We start from the raw sequence: 3,385 nt of genomic DNA on the forward strand, positions 1-3,385 counted from the left end.
ATGTCGTTCAGTGGCTGAGACATCACGATCAAGTAGATGATTCTTTGTGTGATAATTTGAATCACGATGTTCCGATAATCCTTCATGCGATGAATATGATTGAGGAGAAATATGGCAATGATTTAATATTTCATAATTTCTTATATGTTGAACTTGTGGCGGACGTTTCTGAGTGTAAGGAGATCTGGACGTAGACATTAGAGAATAATTAATTATATCATTGGGGGGTGGAGAAGGAGTTGCTGCTACTTGTGCGAAATTTATATGTCCCTTGAGTAGTTCTCTTGCCTCTACGTATGTAATTCCATTAATTGCTGCGTATTCGTGAATAAATTTTTGTCTCAATAATTCTGGACAATTATGATCGGTAGGTTTATGATCATTTTTGAAATTAATGCACTTAGGAGAAAGATTTAAGGATGGACATGGGGAGTCGTCTTCATGTGCGACGTTCGCACTGTGAACATGTTTTTGAGTTACTACATTGGGCCTTTAAATATCCGAACCTGAGGCAAAAAACATTAAAACTCTTTGTTGCAGGTTTCAATTGCTTCCAATGCAGTGATTATCAGAATTATCAGATTTTCAAATAACAAGTAACACAATAACAAATAACAAGTAACATAATTTTAAGATGAAGGAGGCCAGTGAATTCTTGATATTTCTGGCGTTTATCGAATCTAAAATTATTATGATGATAATTAATTTCGAGCGAAAAAGTTAAAAGTGCTTTTTCTTTGGAAACTAATACAGCAATCGAAATGGTCTTCTGACTTTTATTTCAGACTTTTTTGTATCTGAGTTTTTTCAAAATCTGGCATGCTTTTTGGGCCAACTCATTTCCCCGTTCCTTACAGAAATGCCCGACCATCGACAAGCACGCACGTAGTCGTGAGTGTGTTCCACGGTGGCCAGTATACCATCGACTCTCATCAGGAGCGAATCACTGAAACTTATCCGGGCGCACATCGGCGCATTTATCGGGAAATTCATCGGTAAAGTTATCGAACATCAGCGTAAATTATCGGGTCTATTATCTAAATATTCCAGGTTTGTACAGTCCACTTCGGTAAATCAACTATTTATTAGAAATTCATCGAGTGTAATTTTCAGTGCACTAAATTTTTAAGTACAGTGACAATCAACGAAACTCATCATAATTTATTCTCCGGTAATCCATCCCATCTTACTTTCCCTCCCGACCTCCCTATCATCGAAATCCCACAAGATTTTTAACATTGGTCCTTCGAGCCAGATAGTGAAGTGATAGTGCAGTGGATAATTATCGTGGACAAAGGCAGTGCAAGGAAAATCAACTTGGGTGAAAAAACGATGCCGTGAGTTGCGAGCCTTTCGGGTTTCACAAAACTATATCAAAAGAAACTACATAGAGGTCGGACAATCAACGGATTTATAGAGGCAATAAATTCCATTGCCTTTGTTTACATCGGCAAGAGAGGACACTCAACACGAGGAACGGCGTGACGTCACCCCGGAGACTCAACGGTCGACACCTCGCCACTCCCCGTAGCACTTCGGCAATCTTCGGAGTCCTCTATTTCTACCCATTCGCAGCTGTAGCGGGAGCGCTGCGCCTCTTCTCCACTCGGTCACTCAATATACCCGGGAGCGGCAACTTATCGGCGGAACGAAGCGCGGCAGGGGATCAACATCATACTGGGCTGACGTAGTAGAGGAGGCAGAGGCAACCGAGGAATTCATAAAGAATTTAATCAACAAAATGGTAGACAGTGTCATCCATTCCGATGAGCCTCAACAATTAAAGAAGAGAGTTACCCCGTGGTCGAGCAGTTTTGAGCTGAACAAAAGAGCAGTTTTGTTCAGGCTACAACTGAATCGGTTAAAGAATCTGGAGAACCTCATCGGGGAACTCAACACAGAGGAAATCGCTAGCCTGACCACAGATGACATTGAGGCCCACCAATGCATCGTGGAAACCCAATGGACGAATTTCTCATCGTACCACGAGGCACTAATCGACGGTGTCATCGAAGACGTCCTCAATTTTGTGGAGGACGCCTTCCAGCAGGCTCTCAACGCATATTCAAAGGCGGTAAAAAAGCTTGGGCGGATCATGGCTCAACTTCGAGCTAAGGAACGAGACGAGATATCATCAGGAACATCATCATCGAGTACTCTTCGGAGAATTGACATCCCGGAGTTCTCTGGGAAGTACACCGAATGGAAGGCCTTCTACGATATCTTCCTCTCCCTCGTTCACGAGAACCCGAAGATGGCAGAAGTGGAGAAGATGTTGAGGCTGAAGGGCGCCCTGAAGGGCCAGGCGGAGGCGCTCATCAAAAATATCGGAGTTGAGGCAGCCAATTATTCCATCGCCTGGAGGAAATTCATCGCACGTTACGAGAATTCGAGGCTCATAATGGCATCTCATCTGAATCGGATCCTCAACATGGAGCAGCTCAAGGAGAAGTCAACTGCAGGGTTGTTGGCCATCGTCAACAATACAACGGAAGCCCTGGAGGCGTTGAAGTCATTGGGGGCTCCCACCGAACACTGGGACATCATCGTGACCCACATCATGAGGAGAATTATCGACGCAGACACCAGGAAACCCTGGGAGGAGAAACTGGGGGACTCAACACAACTTCTGGAGCTAAAGGCCTTCCTGGAGTTCCTCAAAGCTAGAGCACGCACCTTGAATAACGTGGAACAGGAGGAGCACAACGGAGCTCCAACGAAGCCAGCACCCAAGCCGAAGCCGACGGTGAAGGTGTACCAGGTGTCATCAGGGAAATCATCGGGGAAATCATTAACAACCCCATCCAGCAAATCAACGGAGCCTCCATCAGCCAAAAGGAACTGCATTGCTTGCGGCGGGCCTCATTGGATCGGGGCTGAATGCCCGAAGTTCATCTTTTGGAGGCCACATGAAAGGAAGCAGTTCATGGAGAGCAACGCCCTGTGCTACAACTGCATGGGCCCCCACCGAGCACACAAGTGCAAGAGTGACCGGAGGTGCAAGACGTGTCAGGGACTGCATCATACGTTCATCCACAACGCCCCAGTCACAGCAGGACAGTCAACGGTGGACTCATCAGGAGCCTCGACATCATCAAACCCCAACAGAAGCGGTTGAGTACCAAATTATTATTACAATATTTTTAGGGGAACTCAACTGCTGTGTTTGTTGACAGACGTCAACCGGACCATCATCAAGAATCAGACATTCATCAATCAGGAACCTGTCAACAAGTCATCCGGTCCATCATCGCGCCAAGACGCAGCATCACAAAGTAAATCATGTGCACGGACACTCGTCGAGAGGAAGAGGTCAACGACCTCGCACTTATTAGATTGGAGAACCTGGACAATCAGAAAAGTACCAGGTGGGACATAAACCTCA

The 3,385-nt window shown here is 45.5% G+C and overlaps 1 protein-coding gene across 1 annotated transcript; it reads left to right on the forward strand.

Moving 5' to 3' along the window:
• The first annotated feature begins 1,741 nt into the window (after positions 1-1,741).
• LOC107042816 lies at positions 1,742-3,118 on the forward strand. The gene has a single exon (XM_015264014.1). The coding sequence runs from the start codon at positions 1,742-1,744 to the stop codon at positions 3,116-3,118; it is 1,377 nt and encodes a 458-aa protein (XP_015119500.1).
• The last annotated feature ends 267 nt before the right edge of the window (positions 3,119-3,385 follow it).

This window comes from Diachasma alloeum, unplaced genomic scaffold, assembly GCF_001412515.2.
Source record: "Diachasma alloeum isolate Michigan unplaced genomic scaffold, Dall2.0 Dall_scaffold_00522, whole genome shotgun sequence".
In the NCBI taxonomy this organism is placed as follows: domain Eukaryota; kingdom Metazoa; phylum Arthropoda; class Insecta; order Hymenoptera; family Braconidae; genus Diachasma; species Diachasma alloeum.